The 18,276-nt window shown below is 42.7% G+C and overlaps 1 protein-coding gene across 1 annotated transcript in view; it reads left to right on the forward strand.

Annotated features, from left to right (window-relative positions):
* LOC126426662 (serine/arginine repetitive matrix protein 2-like) overlaps positions 1-17,049 on the forward strand; it is a 288,117-nt gene extending 271,068 nt beyond the window's left edge. Inside the window, exon 23 of the mRNA XM_050088547.1 lies at positions 14,504-17,049. Within this exon, the coding sequence (XP_049944504.1) occupies positions 14,504-14,568 (65 nt within the window). The 3' untranslated portion in view covers positions 14,569-17,049. The remainder of the gene's footprint in view (positions 1-14,503) is intronic.
* The last annotated feature ends 1,227 nt before the right edge of the window (positions 17,050-18,276 follow it).

The raw sequence follows: 18,276 nt of genomic DNA on the forward strand, positions 1-18,276 counted from the left end.
GAAAACAAATATAGGAAGCTTAGAAACCAAATAAACAGAGAATCTAGGAAAGCAAAAGAAAATTACCTCAACAGCATTTGTAAAGAGGTGGAGGAAAACATGGTTAAAGGAAAAACTGACTTGGCCTACAGAACAATAAAACAAAACTTTGCTAAACGGAAAGTAAAATCTTCAGGAACTATAAAGAACAAAGAGGGCAAGGTACTATTTGGATATGACACGCTGAAGAGATGGCAAGAATACATTGAAGAGCTATATCAAGGAGACCCTCTAACAGATAATATGATAGAATTAAGCGAAGAAGTAGAGAAAGAAGAACTAGGGGACACAATTCTGAAAGATGAATTTGAAAAAGCACTAAAAGAACTACCAGATAAGAAAGCGGCAGGTGTTGATGATATACCTTCTGAACTAATTAAGAAATCAGGAGACAAAATGAAAGCTACATTACTGCAACTCATACAGAAAATATACAAAACAGGTGAAGTTCCTGAAGACTATCAGAAATGCATCATATTCCCCATACCTAAGAAAGCATCTACTATGGACTGTGAAAACCATCGAACACTCAGTCTTCTTTCACACGCATCAAAAATTCTAATAAGAATAATTTTGAAAAGAGTTGAAAACCAATTGAATAGCACTCTAAGTGAAGACCAATTCGGTTTTAGAAGCGGTGTAGGGACGAGGGAAGCAATCTTATCTTTAAGACTAATAATTGAGAAACAAATTTCCAAAAACAAACAAGTATTTATAGCCTTCGTAGACCTCGAAAAGGCATTTGACAATGTTGTATGGCCAGAAATGTTTAGAATTCTGAAGAAGGCTGGTCTGAAATATAATGATAGAAGGATAATCTTTAAAATATACCAAAATGAAACAGCCTTAGTTAAGAAGGAAAACAAAGAAGAAACAGCAAGAATAAGGAAAGGAGTGAGACAGGGATGCCCACTATCTCCAGTAATTTTCAACGCATATATCCAAGAAGCAATAGACAAAATAAGAGAGAATATTGAAGTAGGAATAAAACTTAACGGAATGAAAATAGATATGTTGCGATATGCAGATGATATCGCCATAATTACAGAAAGGAAAGAAGATTTAGAAGCCGCACTCAATGAAATGGAAAACACCTTAAAAGAACAGTATGGAATGAAAATAAATAAGAAAAAGACTAAAGTGATGGTGAGTGGCGCCCTGAACTACAATGAACCCATACGAATAACAATAAAGGGAGAGAAACTAGGGCAGGTTACAGAATTTAACTACTTAGGTAGCAAAATAACAGCAGATGGAAGGAGCAAAAGTGACATTAAAAACAGAATACAACTTGCCAAAATAGCATTCAATGGAAAAAGAAACTTACTGACGAGTAGAAATGTTAGTTTAGACGTAAGAAAGAGAGTCATGAAAACCTATGTGTGGAGTACAGCCCTTTACGGATGTGAAACTTGGACTAGTGGAAAAGAAGAAAAGAGAAGATTAGAGGCATTCGAAATGTGGTGCTACCGGAGAATGGAAAAAATCAGCTGGCGAGACAAGGCTACAAACGAAGATGTCCTCAGAAGAGTGAAAGAAAACAGATCTCTTTGGCGAAATATACAGAAAAGAAGAATAACCTTCATAGGTCACATTTTACGGCATAACAATTTCATTAAGAGAATATTAGAAGGAATCATTGAAGGAAGAACTCGCCGAGGACGACCTAGATTAAGCTACATTCAACAAGTAATAAATGACATCGGGTGCCAGACCTATGCAGATATGAAGAAGAAAGTTGACAAAAGAACGGAATGGCGTGCTGCTGCCAACCAACCTGTGGGTTGATAACCGAAGAAGAGAACGTACCCACTCGGAACTTCAACAGTAAACCACACCGTGATGCAGAATGCCCCTCTTGCAGCGTTGATCATCTCTGTGGCTCTTTCACGCTTAGTAAATGAACCTGTAACGAAACGTTCTTTTCTTTCCTTCTGTATTTCTCTACCAGTTCTGTCCGGTAGGGGTCCCAGCAGTTTTCAAATATAGGTCGAACAACGATGGAATAAGCAGCTGATAAATCTCAAAGCCCCGCACATCGGGCATACGAACAACGCCCTACACCTGAAACATATACTGCATACAAGAAGAAGCGGAACAGAGTCAGTTAAGCTGTGAGAAACGCTAAGCTTTGTCATGCCTACTCATTAGCCGACAACAAACACGGCCCAGGTGTCCTGTGGAAAAACCTGCGTGGTCTTAGCTAGGCAAAATAAAAGCGGCATCTGATCCCATTATTCCAGCCGAGGAACTGAACTAACACTTCACATTGCCTACAACTATAAGTGAACCACCAACAAAACAGAGACTTTATCATTTGGATTTGCAGCTCCTTGTGTTTTTCGTGTTTGCAGTTAAAATTGTTGGATGTAAGGTCCGCCAGTTATGCGAAACAATGTTTTTTTTCCAAGTTCCCAAACATATTTCATCACCTTTGTGCCATCATCAGGTGGATTTCTGTTTTATTTAATCTGTAATGTAAACATTTGTACTAAACGATCACAAAATTATGGAAATATTTAGTTCAAACAACAATTTGTTTTTTTAGTTAATATCTTTACGTTCGGTTTGCATGGTTTTGCAGGACCACTTGCGTATTAATTCTTACAGGTAGCGTATCATCTGAAAACAATCTATGTTGATGAGAAATTTTGTTGGGAGTTAATTTATCATTTTATTCCTTAAACGTAATTTAGTTTGTCGCGCTGCTTCGCGCCAATATTCGTTTTTACTTACGTTTATACACTACTGGCCATTAAAATTGCTACACCACGAAGATGACGTGCTACAGACGCGAAATTTAACCGACAGGAAGAAGATGCTGTGATGTGCAAATGATTAGCTTTTCGGAGCATTCACACAAGGTTGGCGCCAGTGGCAACACCTACAATGTGCTGACATGGGGAAAGTGCCAACCGATTTCTCATACACATACCATCACGTTTCCGACTTTGATAAAGTTCTGATTATAGCCTATCGCGATTGCGGTTTATCGTATTGCGACACTGCTGCTCGCGTTGGTCGAGATTCAATAACAGTTACCAGAATATGGAATCGGTGGGTTCAGGAGGATAATACGGAACGCCGTGCTGGATCCCAACGGCCTCGTATCACTAGCAGTCGAGATGACAGGCATCTTATCCGCACGGCTGTAACTGATCGTGCAGCCCCGTCTTGATCCCTGAGTCAACAGATGGGGACGTTTGCAAGACAACAACCATCTGCACGAACAGTTCAACGACGTTTGCAGCAGCACGGACTATCAGCTCGGAGGCCGTAGCTGTGGTTACCCTTGACGCTGCATCACAGACAGGAACGCCTGCGATGGTGTACTCGACGACGAACCTGGGTGCACGAATGGCAAAACGTCATTTTTTCGGACGAATCCAGGTTCTGTTTACAGCATCATGATGGCCGCATCCGTGTTTCGTGACATCGCGGTGACCGCACATTGGAAGCGCGTATTCATCATCGCCATACTGGCGTATCACCCGGCGTGATGGTATGGGGTGCCATTGGTTACACGTGTCGGTCACCTCTTGTTCGCATTGACGGCACTTTGAACAGTGGACGTTACATTTCAGATGTGTTACGACCCGTGGCTCTACCCTTCATTCGATCCCTGCGAAACCCTACCCTTCGGCAGGATAATGCACGACCGTATGTTGCAAGGTCCTGTACGGGCCTTTCTGGATACAGAAAATGTTCGACTGCTGCCCTGGCCAGCACATTGTCCAGATCTCTCACCAATTGAAAACGTCTGGTCAATGGTGGCCGAGCAACTGGCTCGTCACAATACGCCAGTCACTACTCTTGATGAACTGTGGTATCGTGTTGAAGCTGCATGGGCAGCTGTACCTGTACACGCCATCCAAGCTGTGTTTGACTCAATGCTCAGGCGTATCGAGGCCCCAGGCGTATCAAGGCCTTTATTACGGCCAGAGGTGGTTGTTCTGGGTACTGATTTCTCAGGATCTGTGCACCCAAATTGCGTGAAAATGTAATCTCATCTCAGTTCTAGTATAATATATTTGCCTAATGAATACCCGTTTATCATCTGCATTTCTTCTTGGTGTAGCAATTTTAATGGCCAGTAGTATATTTGTGGGTTTGATTTCTGACCTACATATTACAACGAATCAGGGTCGACAATTCTAGTCTAATCTGTTCAATGAACTGGCTAGACTGTGTGGATTCCAGCGTCACTACACAACCATTTATCACCCAGCAAGCAACAGGGTGGTGGAAAGATGGCACAGAACTCTAAAGGCGGCCCTCGTGTATCACAGAGAAAGTTTGGCAGAGACGCTACCACTAGTACGTCTAGGATTACTGACTGCGTATAAGGTGGATATAGGTGCATCACTGGTGGAGATGGTTTACTGAGAACTATTGAGAATTCGTGCAGGCTACCTCACAATGGCACCACTGCAACCACAAACTGGGGTACCACTGCTGGTTCAGCGCATTAGTGATCACGTGACAAGGATAAAAGGGCCACCAGCATCCACCCATGGTCAACATCTGGTCTTTGTGCGCAGAGCATTGGCGGATTGCTCGCACGTCATGTTGTGCAAAAAAATTGGTTCAAATGGCTCTGAGCACTATGGGACTCAACATCTGTGGTCATCAGTCCCCTAGAACTTAGAACTACTTAAACCTAACCAACCTAAGGACATCACACACATCCATGCCCGAGACAGGATTCGAACCTGCGACCGTAGCGGTCCCGCGGTTCCAGACTGACGCGCCTAGAACCGCACGGCCACAACTGTTGTGCACAGATGCTGTTCGGGCTCCCCTACAACCTCCTTATACTGGGCCCTACCAAGTACTGCGACGTAATGCTCGTACTAAAGACATCTTGAAAAATGGAAAAATTGTCAGGGTGTCCATTGAAAGAATGAAATCACCATGGACCTTACCATCGCTGAAGCACGAAAGCACCCCTGTTCAGGATGATCGAGGGTCGGGCGAATCTACACCCAGTCCAACTGGAGAGACAACGCTAAGATGCCAGACGACTATAGAACAACCAATCACACCTGTGCTCACACTGGCACATGAAGAGCCGGACGACTAGTCAGATTTAAGTACCCCTACAGTCCAGGTGCTCCGGGGAGGGCTGTGTGGGAACATGAGACCGATCAGTGAAGTGCATTGTTTGTTCCTTGGACGAGTAGCTGAATTCGATCGTTTGATGTTTATTCCTTGTATTTTGGTTTTTTGTTTAGAGCTGTATTTCCGACTTTACTCCAAGTAAATAACTCCAAGTACACTATGTGATCAAACGTGTCCGGACACCTGGCTGAAAATGACGTAGAAGTTCGTCATGCCCTCCATCAGTATTTGGAATTTGACATGTTGTTGGCCCACCTTTAGCCTTAATGAGAGCTTCCACTGGTTCAAATGGCACCAAGCACTATGGGACTTAACATCAGAGGTCATCAGTCCCCTAGACCTAGAACTAATTAAACCTAAGGACATCACACACATCCATGCCCAAGGCAGGATTCGAACCTGCAACCATAGCAACCGGATTGAAGCGCTTACAACCTCTCGGCCAGAGCGGACGGCAGGCATACGTTCAATCAGCTGCTGGAAGGTTTCTTGGGTAATGGCAACCCATTCTTTACGGAGTGCTGCACTGAGGAGAGGTATCGATGTCGGTCGGTGAGGCCTGGCAAGAAGTCGGCGTTCCAAAAAAGGTATTCTGTAGTATTCAGGTCAGGACTCTGCGCAGGCCAGTCCATTACAGGGATGTTATTGTCGTGTAACCACTCCGCCACAGATCGCGCATTATGAACTAGTGCTCGATCGTGTTGAAAGATGCAACCGCCATCCGCGAATTGCTCTTCAACAGTGGGAAGCTAGAAGGTGCTTAAAACATTAATGTAGGCCTGTGCAGTGATAGTGCTACGCGAAACAAGGGGTGCAAGCCCCCTCCATGAAAAACACGACCACACCGTAACACCACCGCCTCCGAATTTTACTGTTGGCACTACACACGCTGGCAGATGACGTTCACCGGGCGTTCGCCATACCCACACCATGTCATCGGATTGCAACACTGTGTACCGTGATTCGTCACTCCACGCAATGTTTTTCCACTGTTCAATCGTCCAATGTTTACGCTGCTCACACCAACCGAGGCGTCGTTTGGCATTTACCGGCGTGATGTGTGGCTTATGAGCAGCCGCTCGACCAGGAAATCTAAGTTTTCTCACCTCACACCTAATTGTCATAGTACTTGCAGCGCATCCTGATGCAGTTTGGAATTCCTGTGTGATGGTCTGGATACATGTCTGCCTATTACACATTACGACGCTCGCCAAACGTCGGCGGTCTCTGTCAGCCAACAGACGAAGTCGGACTGTTCGCTTTTGTGCTGTACGTGTCCCTTCACGTTTCCACTTCACTATCACATCGGAAACAGTGGAGCTAGGGATGTTTAGGAGTGTGGAAATCTCGCGTACAGACGTATGAGACAAGTGACACCCAATCACCTGACCACGTTCGAAGTCCATGAGTTCCGTGGAGCGCCGCATTCTGCTGTCGCACGATGTCTAATGACTACTGAGGTCGCTGATATCGGGTACCTGGTAGTAGGTGGCAGCACAATGCACCTAATATGGAAAACATATGCTTTGGGGGTGTCCGGATACTTTTGATGACATAGTGTGTACGTGCGTTTGATTTCTGACCAACAAACATCTGAGTAAAAGTGTTGATTAAGCCTTCGACCTAGAGGAACAAACTCATTATGAACGATATCGTGGCTATCAGAAAAGCAAATCAGCATGCATTTGATCTATGATTTGCTTGGAGTGTGTCATTTAATGCTGTAGCACTTGATTTCCGAGTCGTATGCAAACACTCAAGCGTCATCACCGACAATGGCACTTCCAGAAAATGAGGATTTACAAAGTGCTGTATGATTGATGTACAATCCTAAATTTGCTATAAAAGGTTAAATGTGGCAGGAAGCACAACAAACTTGTGACATCATATAAGGACAAAACTTAAAACTTAACAATTCATTCATACTTTACAAGTAAAATGTAGCTATTTTATTGCCTGTGTCTACGTAAAATGCCGTTACCTGTATGTAGCCTTTGAGGATGGACAAATAATGGTATGTTCCCCAATTGCAACATGATTTTTGAGCAGAGTTTTAAAAAAATGGATAGGAAAATACTGATGATTTTTTTGTGGTAATCAAATAAATGTCGCTTTTCGAAAAAAGCAGCAAAACATGAACAGATTAAGTTTTCTTTTATTTGTCTGCTTAATTTAATATTTTGAATCTGTTTATTGAAATTGAGTACATTTTTTTTTTCAATCTTCCTTCGATTCCTCTGTTTACTACAGCAAGTAATCATAATATTAATAAGTGAAGACGAAAATTGATGATTTTTAATATTTAAGTACAGATTTTTAATATTAACTGTACCAGGTCAGTGCTCCTTATATAATTCAAAAGGTACTTTGCCGCGATGTGCACAAAGAAAAAAATAATGTGTGTATGCAGCTATTGAGAGTGGTAAAATGAAGTATAAGCTTTGACATTCATAACACTGATGCTACATTCTCTTTCACGCATTAAAGTCTCCAATACCCGAACATCGAAAATTGAAGAGCTACCAACCTCTGCCCTCGGCACCGATCAGGTACCACGGTAGAAATGACATCACAAGGAACAACATTTCCTGAAATATCATGCTGAAGTATCATGCTAGGGTCTTTCATGTTTACGTGGTTCATTTGCGGTGAAACATGCATTATCGGGCAGCTACAATGCGACAACTGGCTAGATTTGTTAATGTTGTCAGCAGTGACAATCATCGTATCGTAGTCACGAGGGCTGTAAACAACGTTGTATATTGCCGCCGTTATTTCGCTTGGTTTTCTGCAAGAGTAACTGTGTGGTCATTTGCTGCCGTTACCAGAAAATTTGTAGTAAGTTTCTAATTTTTAATTTCTTTATTTTGAATAACTACGACTTTGTGTAAACTACAGGGTTATTACAAATGATTGAAGCGATTTCACAGCTCTACAATAACTTTATTATTTGAGATATTTTCACAATGCTTTGCACACACATACAAAAACTCAAAAAGTTTTTTTAGGCATTCACAAATGTTCGATATGTGCCCCTTTAGTGATTCGGCAGACATCAAGCCGATAATCAAATTCCTCCTACACTCGGCGCAGCATGTCCCCATCGATGAGTTCGAAAGCATCGTTGATGCGAGCTCGCAGTTCTGGCACGTTTCTTGGTAGAGGAGGTTTAAACACTGAATCTTTCACATAACCCCACAGAAAGAAATCACATGGGGTTAAGCCGGGAGAGCGTGGAGGCCATGACACGAATTGCTGATCATGATCTCCACCACGACCGATCCATCGGTTTTCCAATCTCCTGTTTGAGAAATGCCGAACATCACGATGGTAGTGCGGTGGAGCACCATCCTGTTGAAAGATGAAGTCGGCGCTGTCGGTCTCCAGTTGTGGCATGAGCCAATTTTCCAGCATGTCCAGATACACGTGTCCTGTAACGTTTTTTTCGCAGAAGAAAAAGGGGCCGTAAACTTTAAACCGTGAGATTGCACAAAACACGTTAACTTTTGGTGAATTGCGAATTTGCTGCACCAATGCGTGAAGATTCTCTACCGCCCAGATTCGCACATTGTGTCTGTTCACTTCACCCTTAAGAAAAAATGTTGCATCACTAAAAACAAGTTTCGCACTGAACGCATCCTCTTCCATGAGCTGTTGCAACCGCGCCGAAAATTCAAGGCGTTTGACTTTGTCATCGGGTGTCAGGGCTTGTAGCAATTGTAAACGGTAAGGCTTCTGCTTTAGCCTTTTCCGTAAGATTTTCCAAACCGTCGGCTGTGGTACGTTTAGCTCCCTGCTTGCTTTATTCGTCGACTTCCGCGGCCTACGCGTGAAACTTGCCCGCACGCGTTCAACCGTTTCTTCGCTCACTGCAGGCCGACCCGTTGATTTCCCCTTACAGAGGCATCCAGAAGCTTTAAACTGCGCATGCCATCGCCGAATGGAGTTAGCAGTTGGTGGATCTTTGTTGAACTTCGTCCTGAAGTGTCGTTGCACTGTTATGACTGATTGATGTGAGTGCATTTCAAGCACGACATACGCTTTCTCGGCTCCTGTCGCCATTTTGTCTCACTGCGCTCTCGAACGCTCTGGCGGCAGAAACCTGAAGTGCGGCTTCAGCCGAACAAAACTTTATGAGTTTTTCTACGTATCTGTAGTGTGTCGTGACCATATGTGAATGAATGGAGCTACAGTGAATTTATGAAAGCGCTTAAATCATTTGTAATAGCCCTGTATATTTCTTTTAGGGTAGGCCTAGAAGGAGAATGCTAACAGATCCGCGTGAAAGACTCGGAGCTAGACAGATACAATTTTTCCGTAGAGAAAGTAACATCAGTGTGGACATTTACAATGCTAGTGCATTTATTTTATTTGGCGATCACTGTAATATTAATACGTGAGCGTCGAAAATTGAAGTACCGATTTTTAAAATTAATTATACAAGCTAGCCAATGAATGTTATATAATTCCAAAGGAAAGTTGGCGTACATGTGCACAAAAGAAAAAATCGTGTGTATATCTAGCCATTCGGAAAAGTAAAAAGGAGTAGACACAGATATGAGAAAGTTTCCTGACATTGCCACGAACTTCTACCACGTGTAATGATCAGGTGTTATGGCAGAAACGACGCACGAAAGTCACGTTTCGTGAAGTCGCATTCTAGGGACGTTCATGTTTAAATGTTGCAGATAGTTCATTTGCAGTAACACGCGCATATCGCACATCTACGTTGTCGCAAGTGCTGCGTCGTTGACGTCGGCAGTAGAACACGAAACGTAGTAACGAACCCGTCGCGGACGACAAACTTTTATTAGCGTCGTTTTTTCACTTGCTTTGGTCTAAGACTAAATGGAGCCAACTCTGTTTTCGTTTGCCGCCGTCACCATAAAATTTAGAATGTTCCTAATTTTCGGTATCTTCATTTGGAGTAGACACAACGTCCCTTATTATAAGGAAACTATGTTTTAATAAGCTATACCTCAAAGAAAAACATTAACGGGTCGGACTGAAAGACGAAGAGCTAGAGAGAGACAATTTTTGCGTAGAGAAAGTAGTAGGAATAATGCAGATGTTGATAACGATAATTCTGTTGTCGTTCCGAAAGATAGATTTAAATGTGCACTGAACAAAATTCCTAATAATTCTGAGAACTGTAATTGCGGTTTCACGAATTCACAGTGAAGATTTTGTAATACAAATCACTTCGCATCTGAGGTGACTTTAAGCCATGCAGTGGCATTCACGTCGTGTTGACATAAGGGAAAAAATTTGCCGCCGATAACACAAATTTATTTCTTAACGCAGTGTATCGAAGACTCCCTTCATACCATCGAACAGTTAAAGAGAAATCGAAGAAGTACTTCAAGAATACACGTAGCTACAAAGTAGCATTTGCCACGGATCAGTTTTGCGGCTAAAATTTCAGACACTTTAAGATACACGGCGTTTGCCATCACAGATCAGGTCCGCTGACGCAGCTGGTCGAATTCCGACCACAGGCGATACTAGTACGAATAAAAGCATGAAAGTCGGTTATTTTGAGCAGTTTTAACAGTTAGATTAAATTGACAATGAAATACATCGGCCGGCCTTTGTGGCCGAGCGGTTCTAGGCGCTACAGTCTGGAACCGCTGAACCACTACGGTCGCAGGTTAGAATCCTGCCTCGGGCATGGATGTTTGTATTGTCCTTAGGTTGGTTAGGTTTAAGTAGTTCTAAGTTCTAGGGGACTGATGACCTCAGGTGTTGAGTCCCATAGTGCTCAGAGTCATTTGAACCATTTTCAAATAGATGGATAGAGTCGAAAACCGGTTGTTTCAGCAATAACCACCATCTCTCTCTCTCTCTCTCTCTCTCTCTTTCCCTCACCCTCTCCACTTTAGATTTTGGCGCTTTTGGCTTGTCGGATCTGCTGAAAGAGCGCACTGCTCAGTGCTCGAGGAAGCAAACAAAAACATAGGAAAGTTTTTCAACAATAAGTCGCAGGAAGCTGATTGTTGCTGTCTTCTAAGAATACTTCTTACTCGCATTGCGGCCGCTGTGCAAGGTCTGTGGGCGCAGTTGTTAAATAACAGGCACCGTAGTCACGAAAGTGAGATTCGGGCAGTTTTGCAGTACAACTTCGCGCGTGGTTTAAGCATAGACCAGTGCTTTGGAGAAATGACTCTTGCACACGGTGATGTGTGTCCACATCGCACCACTACACTACTGGCCATTAAAATTGCTACACCAAGAAGAAATGCAGGTGATAAACGGGCATTCATTGGACAAGTATATAATACTAGAACTGACATGTGATTACATTTTCATGCAATTTGGGTGCATAAATCCTGAGAAATCACTACCCAGAACAACCACCACTGGCCGTAATAACGACCTCGATACGCCTGGGCATTGAGTCAGACAGAGCTTGGATGGCGTGTACAGGTACAGCTGCCCATGCAGCTTCAACACGATACCACAGTTCATCGAGAGTAATGACTGGCGTATTGCGACGAGCCAGACGTTTTCAGTTGGTGATGGATCTCGCGAATGTGCTGGCCAGGGCAGCAGTCGAACATTTTCTGTATCCAGAAAGGCCCGTACAGTATCTGCAACATGCGGTCGTGCATTATCCTGCTCAAATGTAGGGTTTCCCAAGGATCGAATGAAGGGTAGAGCCACGGGTCATAGCATACCTGAAATGCAACCTCCACTGTTCAAAGTGCCGTCAGTGCGAACAAGAGGTTCAAAAAATGGTTCAAATGGCTCTGAGCATTATGGAACAAGAGGTGACCGAGATGTGTAACCAATGGCACCCCATACCCCCACACCGGGTGATAACGCCAGTATGGCAATGACGAATACACGCTTCCAATGTGCGTTCAACGCGATGTCGCCAAACACGGATGCGACCATCATTATGCTGTAAATAGAACCTGGATTCATCCGAAAAAAGTGACGTTTTGCCATTAGTGCACCCAGGTTCGTCGTCGAGTACACCATCGCAGGCGCTCCCGTCTGTGATGCAGCGTCAAGGGTAACCGCAGCCATGGTCTCAGAGCTGATAGTCCGTGCTCCTGTAAACGTCGTCGAACTGTTCGTGCAGATCGTTGTTGTCTTTCAAACGTCCCCATCTGTTGACTCAGGGATCGAGGCGTGGCTGCACGATCCATTACAGCCGTGCGGATAAGATGCCTGTCATCTCGACTGCTAGTGATACGAGGCCGTTGGGATCCAGCACGGCGTTCCGTATTACCCTCCTGAACCCACCGAATCCATATTCTGCTAACAGTCATGGGATCTCGACCAACGCGAGCAGCAATGTCGCGATACGATAAACCGCAATCGCGATAGGCCTTTATCAAAGTCTGAACCATGATGGTACGCATTTCTCCTCCTTACACGAGGCATCACAACAACGTTTCACCAGGCAACGCCGGTCAACTGCTATTTATGTATGAGAAATCGGTTGGAAACTTTCCTCATGTCAGCACGTTGTAGACGGCTGGTTCACGTTTCACATTTCGTGTTTTGTTTCCCCAGCTGACGAAACTTCCTTGGGTTGGCGATGCCATACAACCAAAACAAGATGTCAGATAACGTCTTTTTAATTATAATTATGCCTCACGACGATTGTAAGTGCTGGCCGGCCGAAGTGGCCGTGCGGTTAAAGGCGCTTCACTCCGGAACCGCGCGACCGTTACGGTCGCAGGTTCGAATCCTGTCTTGGGCATGGATGTGTGTGATGCCCTTAGGTTAGTTAGGTTTAAGTAGTTCTAAGTTCTAGGGGACTGATGACCTCAGAAGTTAAGTCCCATAGTGCTCACAGCCATTTGAACCGTTTTCAAGTGATGAGGACCTCCCGAGGGCTTGGGACATAAATGTGCCTTACTTCCTACAGGCGTACAGAAACTTGAGAGAACTGGTTTAGGGATTGGTTTCGGAGGACGGAGAGGTGTATTCTGTATGGCAGATATTAGTTCGAAAAAATCAACAAAATGAAACTGCATTGCAAAACTTTCCTAGTATGTAGAATGAAATTTTCGCTGTACAGCGTGGTGTACGCTGATATGAAACTTCCTGGCAGATTAAAACTGTGTGCCGGACCGAGACTCGAACTCCGGACCTTTGCCTTTTGCGGCCAAGTTCTCTACCAACTGAGCTACCCAAGCACGACTCACTCCCCTGTCCTCACAGCTTTACTTCTGCCAGTACCTCGTCTCCTACCTTCCAAACTTAACAGAAGCTCTCCTACGAACGTTGCAGAACTAGCACATCTGGAAGAAAGGATATTGCGGAGACATGGCTTAGCCACAGCCTGTGGGATGTTTACAGAATGTGATTATCATTCTACAGCGGAGTGTGCGCTGATATGAAACTTCCTGGCAGATTAAAATTGTGTGCCGGACCAAGACTCGAACTCGGGACCTTTGCCTTTGGCGGGCAAGTTCTCTACCAACTGAGCTACCCAAGCACGACTTATACCGCGTCCTCGCAGCTTTACTTCTGCCAGTACTTCGTCTCCTACATTCCAAACTTTACAGAAGCTCTCCTGCAAACCTTGCAGAACTACCACTCCTGGAAGAAAGGATATTGCGGAGACATGGCTTAGCCACAGCGTGGGGGACGTTTCTAGAATGAAATTTTCGCTCTACAGCGGGCCGGCCGCGGTGGTCTAGCGGTTCTAGGCGCTCAGTCCGGAACCGCGCGACTGCTACGGTCGCGGGTTCGAATCCTGCCTCGGGCATGGATGTGTGTGATGTCCTTAGGTTAGTTAGGTTTAGATAGTTCTAAGTTCTAGGGGACTGATGACCTCAGATGTTAAGTTCCATGGTGCTCAGAGCCATTTGAACCATTTTCACTCTACAGCGGAGTGTGCGCAGATATGAAACTTCCTGGCAGATTAAAGCTGTGTGGTGGACCGAGACTCGAACTCGGGACCTATGCCGTTCGCGGGCACACTGTTTTAATCTTCCAGGAAGTTCCATATCAGCGCACACTCCGCTGCAGAGTGAAAATCTCATTCTGGAAACATCCCCCAGGCTGTGGCTAAGCCATGTCTCCGCTATAGCCATTCTTTCAGGAGTGTTAGTTCTGCAAGGTTCGCAGGAGAGCTTCAGTGAAGTTTGGAATGTACGAGACGAGGTACTGGCAGAAGTAAAGCTGTGAGGACGGGGCGTGAATCGTGCTTGGGTAGCTCAGTTGGTAGAGCACTTGCCCAGAAAATGCAAAGGTCCGGAGTTGGAGTCTCGGTCCGGCACACAGTTTTGATCTGCCAGGAAGTTTCATTTCCTAGTATGCTTAGTAAAAGCAGTGAGGGAGTCGAGAAGTGGTTTTTATTTCGCTTTCTTCTCTTTGCAAGGTGTAGTACCGTTAAACGGATGGCCGGCGTCGGAAGTCCACCGGCGGTTTACAACGCTAGGCTGAGGCGCGTCGTCTTCTCTAGCCGGGAGCAGCACGAGAGCGACCTGCGCTGGGTCATCTTCTCCAGGAAGAACCACAATCTGAGCAACGGGCCGGCGCGCCCCAAGTGCGACCGCAAGGAGAATTCCCCGCCGGTCGCGCCCGAGCCGGGCCCGGCCGCCGGGTGCGGCAGCTTCTACGTGGGGATGGACTCCCGAGACAGCAAGCGCGCCATCGCGCACCAGCGCTACGTCGACGCGGCGCTCAGGTCTGTCATAGACCTGCCGTGCCTGCAGCAGTACTAGGGACCGTCTCTTCTGTAGGCTCCGTCCTACATTCTTCACTCTGTGTTTGTAGTTTTTCAATTATGCTGCACGTAGTTCCTAGAATGTGCATTGTAACTAATTATTCTCGTGTTGTTTTTTGTGTTTCTAACGATCCGAGAGCCTCTCAATACTCTTATTCAGCACATCTGTTTACAGTTTATGTGCTAAGAGCTTTCACAAAAAAAAAAAAAAAAAGAAAAGTGCCAGACGGGAATAATTCAGTAAGTAGACTCTTCCCCTGAAAGAAGCTAAAAATACAAGGAGAGGCTTCGGAACAAATAATTTTGTACAATTAACTAATATGATCATAAATTGATTGATTTGCGTTCTAATTTTTTGAATTTTTTGTTTGTTCCTCTTAGACTGTAGTTGCTTCTCGTTTTTTAATTACTGTTATTTAATCTGATTAGCTTTCTACTCTTCACGCACAAAGATATACTGAGAAATTTAAATTTCGTAGTTCTCCGCTTTAGTAAGAACTGTCAGCACTGAAACGATAATGCCAAGAGAGTCTTCGAGATAAGTAATTTATAAAATTAATTCCTTTGTGTGACTATAAATTCAATTCCCTTATTTTTTTACCATTATTATTGTTAGTTATTTCTGTCACACCATAGTTACTTCTCATTGTTTGACTAATTATTGTAATTTAACAGGATTAGCTTTATTTTGCTTTTCATGCACAAACATGCTGCACTGAGAAATTTAAATCTCTCCAATTTATTGTCTGGAGTCTGCACAGAAAAGATGACAATGTAAAGACAGGCTTCAAGATGAGTAATTCATAAAATTAATTACTGTGCGTGGCTATAGAGTCGTTTCTCTCGTGTACCATTGCTGCTTCTCATTGTTTATCTAATTATTGTAACAACAAGATTATCTATCTTTAGCTTCTCATGCACGAACATGGTGCACCAAGAAATTTAAATTTCTCCAACAGAAAATATAAAAATCTAGAGAGAGGCTTTGAAGCAAGTAATTTTACAATTAGTTCCTGTTAATATAAATCATCATATGTGATTTAAATTCATTACTTCTTGCTCTTATACCTACATTGGATTCTCATTGTTTAGGCAATTATTGTAATAAAATAGGATCACCTTTGTGTGTTCCGTGCATAAAGGTGCTACTCAGAGAAATTTAATTTTGAATGCCTCTCCCATTTAATAAGATACTACACTGAAAAAATGAAAAAAATATAGAGAGAGGCTTCAAAACATATCATTTATGCAATTAGTTCCTACGATTATAAAATATTATTTTTGTAATTATCATTATTTTTTGTTCTTAGACCATAATGGCTTCTCATTTTTTGCTTAATTATTGTAATATAATGTCGTTAGCTTTGCTTTGTGTTACTTTTTGCAGAAGTCATGTTCAATGTTAACTGTTAATTTGAACTTCACGAAAATTAACTCGCTGCCTTAACATTCAAAGAGAAAAATTATCTAAAGCAGATTCAGATATATGCACAGTAATGTGAATTCAAGGACGTGACTGGAATTGTAACATTTATAGGGTTGCAGAAATTGTATGGGGCTTTGGTGGCGTCAGTTTTATTACATGATTGTATAATGTAAATTATTTACTTTCATAATACTAGGGAATAGTCAGTTTCAGTTTCGGTTTTCGCATCAGCACAAAGGTTATGTTATGAAATAAATTCAGTGCAGGTGGTACCAAAAGAGCTCTTTTGAAAGCTGGAGGTAAAATCTAATTAATGATGTACATAGGAATCGTTTTGTGCAGTCAAATGTAAGTATTTATAGTGATCTACAATGGATGTAAATTTTATTTATTTTTTTGTCAGAACATTATTGAGAAACAAAGATAGTCATGGTGTATGACCAATTTATTTCCTGGAAGTGTAATTTATGACTTTTATTAATTATTTTTATGCATTGTGATCTGATCTTGTTTATAAAATTGCATTTTTAGTATATATGCTTGTTAGTGCTGTGATTTAATGCTTTCAATCAGTCCGCATTAACCATGCCGACAGGTGTTTGTAGAAATTTGGCTTGTGTTGCTTATTAGTTATTCAGCTGTGTTTCTGTATTTTGGCAATAATTTTAATTACATTTGCAAGATTGTGATGTGAATTTTGTGACTTTCTGTATTTGCTGTTGATTTTGTTAATAGTTTCAGGTTGTCAAATAAAATTAATGTAAGTAGAAAATATTTGTTTTTATTTATTGTAGCATTCTTTCCTCGGCATATACCTGTGTGTGTATATGTGTGTGTGTGTTTGTGCGTGCATGCGTGTGAATATTCGCATCTATGCCTGCATGCATGTGTGCATGTTCTTGACTCCATTGCCAAAACACAAGAGGGAATGTTAATATGGAAAATATTTCGTTATGACTAGTGGCTGCTTTTGTAACCAATGCAACTGTTTATTTACTTAAGCGCTATGCTGAAAGACATATTGGTGACAGGTCTGGCTTTATTTCTCAATACAGACTTTCAAGGTAAGTATGGATGACAGCTGCCACATTTTCTATATTGCTCGACTGGGACAATAGGGCTCAATTGCAAAAAAGGAGTAATTTCCGAGTAGACCCTTTCAAAGCTAGATGCAAATGCTGCAAATGAAAGCCGGTGTACGAAGTTTATGTATTAAGACCGAATTTGGTGTGCAGGAGCATTTGGATCTCTGCTGGGATTCTGTGGAGGTGTTTCCTTTTCAGTTGCACTGGAAGCAATTTTACTGACAACATTTAAAGCTGTGACTCTTTCGACCCGAAAGCACAGCAGTTGCAGCAAAATATTTTTTATTTACTTACAGAAAATCAGGTATATGAACTGAATAAGACTTGCTACGTTTATGAAACAAGTCAACAACCTCACAAACAAAATTTCCTGCTAAAGCAAGAATACGTTTTTTAGATAAAAACTGAGTTTAGTATGAATTACAAGCTTTCATTAAAGTCATTCTAAACTGCAGCACAATCAACATATCACGTCGTTTCCAAGGATAGTAACAGCAGTTTTTATGTAATCTGTGTTGGACTACAATTTGTAAACGGGCGGTTTATGCTACAAAAGACGAAAGAATTACGCGTGTCAGTCACTTTTATCTTCTTGCACGACACGTTTCAAAGCAATACACCCTTATCTTCAGGTGGATCTACATTAATTAAGAGTTCCTTTTTCTGGATGCAGCCAGTTGTGCACAAGTGAACCTTCTTGAGAGATAAAAAAAAAAAATTCAATGCATTAGCTAAATTTTACTTACAGACTTGCGGCACATATAGATCTCCTCCCAAGTTTAAAGAAAAATTCAATGTATTAGTTAATTTTATACACAGCAATGTATTATCTAGTATGCTGAAACGCCTAATCATATCGACCCTATTTTTCGTTGCAGACTATTGGAATTTCGCACAGTGTGTTACTTAAATGT

The sequence above is a fragment of the Schistocerca serialis genome, chromosome 11 (assembly GCF_023864345.2).
Source record: "Schistocerca serialis cubense isolate TAMUIC-IGC-003099 chromosome 11, iqSchSeri2.2, whole genome shotgun sequence".
NCBI classification, from domain to species: domain Eukaryota; kingdom Metazoa; phylum Arthropoda; class Insecta; order Orthoptera; family Acrididae; genus Schistocerca; species Schistocerca serialis.